The sequence below is a fragment of the Penaeus japonicus genome, unplaced genomic scaffold (assembly GCF_977035675.1).
Source record: "Penaeus japonicus unplaced genomic scaffold, GWHDUDI00000001_assembly GWHDUDI00000020, whole genome shotgun sequence".
Lineage (NCBI taxonomy): Eukaryota > Metazoa > Arthropoda > Malacostraca > Decapoda > Penaeidae > Penaeus > Penaeus japonicus.
In genome coordinates this window covers 15,073,402-15,075,901 of record NW_028234422.1, presented here as the reverse complement: position 1 = coordinate 15,075,901, position 2,500 = coordinate 15,073,402, and the positions used below count along the sequence as shown (strand labels likewise).

Sequence of the window (2,500 nt, the reverse complement as noted above, 5' to 3'; positions counted from 1 at the left end):
ACGTGTGTGTGTGTGTGTGTGTGTGTGTGTGTAATGATTCTCACATTATAAGTTTAGCAACTAAGGTGAACCACCTGATATCAACTGAATGATCAAGTACGTGTTATGCATGAAGTGAGACAGGTGTATCAGGTTATACATGAAGCGTGATCAGACTTCAAATTTATTAGAATAAACGTCAATAATCGCGATGGATCCCAGGAAAAATATTTACGAGAAGAAAGATATACACAAATAAACGCAGCAATGTGAGTAATCAGAAAGTAGAGCCAGTGTAGAGAATCAAATCCATACTGAAAATCACATGACCCAGGTATTCATTCCCTCGTGGCATTCCAGGTGACGCAAGAGCTTGGCATGAAGAACATGAAGGACATGATCCACTGTCGGTTCGACCAGGATTTCATCAACTTCTTGCACCGTCGGTCTTCATCCTTCAACATTTTCCGCCACCCGATCACCAAGACGAACTGCCGTGACTGGGACGCGTGCCTCACCATCCCCAGGCTGACGGAGGCGTGCAGGGCAGAGCCAACGAGGATCATGAAGGTAAGGGAGGGGATGCGAGGTCCCAGAATGAGGGCGTGAGAACGAAGGACAGGTAATCCGAGATCTAAGCTTCCTTAATGGATGTTCTACCTGGGGATATGACCGTGATAGCTACCGTATCCTCAATCCTAATTCCATAACTTGTGTGACGACCGTTATCCATACAGAGCCATGTCCGTTCCAGGTAATACGTCTCCGCATGGCTTGGATGAAAGAGCTGCTGGACGACCCACGGTACGACGTGAAGGTCGTGCACCTGGTTCGCGACCCCCGGGGGTCCCTCTACTCCATGGCCAAACTCCACCTTCACAAGCTCATGCCGGAGTACCACTGTCCGCTCATTCACGACGACCTCGTCAACGCGCCGAAACTCATGGCCGACTACCCGCGTAGCGTCATCTCCGTCACTTACGAGCAGTTTTGCCTCGACCCTGTTGGTTAGTTCGTTGTTGCCTCCGGATGCTCTAGTTTACATATACATGTCTTTCTCTCTCTCTCTCTCTCTCTCTCTCTCTCTCTCTCTCTCTCTCTCTCTCTCTCTCTCTCTCTCTCTCTCTCTCTCTCTCTCTTCATGGTATATATATAATATATATATATATATATATATATATATATATATATATATATATATACATATATATATATATATATATATATATATATATGTAGTCATCAATATGAGAAAAATGTAGTTATTCTTCATCCAATGCATCTCCACATTTTATCTACATTCGTCATTATAAGCTACATTAATCACGTATTAACCCATTGCAGACGGGGATAAGTATGCTTGCCCAGCCTCCGGGATAAGTTTTATTTTAAAGAGAGACTGCTTGAAGCATTATAATTTGAACATTCCCACTCTCTTTCAGTCATTCATTGAAAAACTAGAGCGTTTTTTGTGTTCTGTTTTTTTGTGTGTTTTATTGAGTTTAGAGACTTATATATGCCATATGACAGGCTCTACCAGTGCTGCAGTAGACTAAAATTGTAGTATATTATCCATATTAGCTCATTATTTTCTTTATACTCAGTGTGATAGAAGTATTGCTGTTTTATGGGAGGACAAAAGGCAACTATATTTTTTTCGTATTTTTGTGCTGTCATGAACGAATACGAAACATATAACCACCTACAATAAAGATAAATAGAAGAAGTAAGGAAGAAGAATGAAACCTGGGCTTGTGACTGTGAGTGCCACAGTGAAAGGCATCCATATTGGCACAGGAGTACATTTTAGACACTGGGTATGGATTGAGTCATCTTCCTCTTCCCGTTCTGACTGCACATCCTTCATCGGCGGTACTTTTGAGCAAGAGTTCGGCAACTTAGTGTGTGTCATCGCTCTATAAAGATAGTGCTTGCTAGAGACCGTGGATGGGTGCCATTCAAGGCTCTCTCTCTTGCTGCTGCTAGGAAAAAGTGGTGCCATCTAGGTTTTGGACGTTAAGCTAGCACGGTATTACGGTAATTATAGTAATTATGACTGCAGTAGCCATCATCACTCATTCCTTTTTCATAGTAAAATAAAATAGCACAGTGATCCAAAATCCCCGAACGTCATGTACGTCAGGACGCCCGTCGTCAGGCCAAAGCTCCTGCGTCATGTATGTCATGACACCCGTCCGCTGTGGGTTAATAATCCAGTGCTTTATGGTATTTTGAATGTGTCTTTACCATACTAAACGTGCTTCATCATTTACTTGCTAAGAGCACTGATATTAACTTGAGCTATGAATTGGATAATCGCATACGACAGTAGATGGATATGTACTCCACACATGCGAGCTGGCTTTTAACGTATAGATTACTAGATAGATGTTATCACACACACACACACACACACACACACATACCCATATCGTACCTATCGCCTTCTTTCCCCCACAGGCACAGCGACACGAGTCTGGCGAATTCTCTCTGGTGACGAAAGGGCATCGCTCCCCGTCAT

At 43.0% G+C, this 2,500-nt stretch overlaps 1 protein-coding gene across 1 annotated transcript in view; it reads left to right on the top strand.

The window, feature by feature from the left end:
• The window catches only part of LOC122254646 (carbohydrate sulfotransferase 3), a 16,967-nt gene that overhangs the window by 12,678 nt on the left and 1,789 nt on the right, over positions 1 to 2,500 (top strand). The window contains exons 5-7 of the mRNA XM_043018439.2: positions 340 to 549; positions 734 to 986; positions 2,440 to 2,500. The exon at positions 2,440 to 2,500 is cut by the window's right edge and continues 1,789 nt beyond it. Of these exons, the coding sequence (XP_042874373.2) occupies positions 340 to 549; positions 734 to 986; positions 2,440 to 2,500 (524 nt within the window). The remainder of the gene's footprint in view (positions 1 to 339; positions 550 to 733; positions 987 to 2,439) is intronic.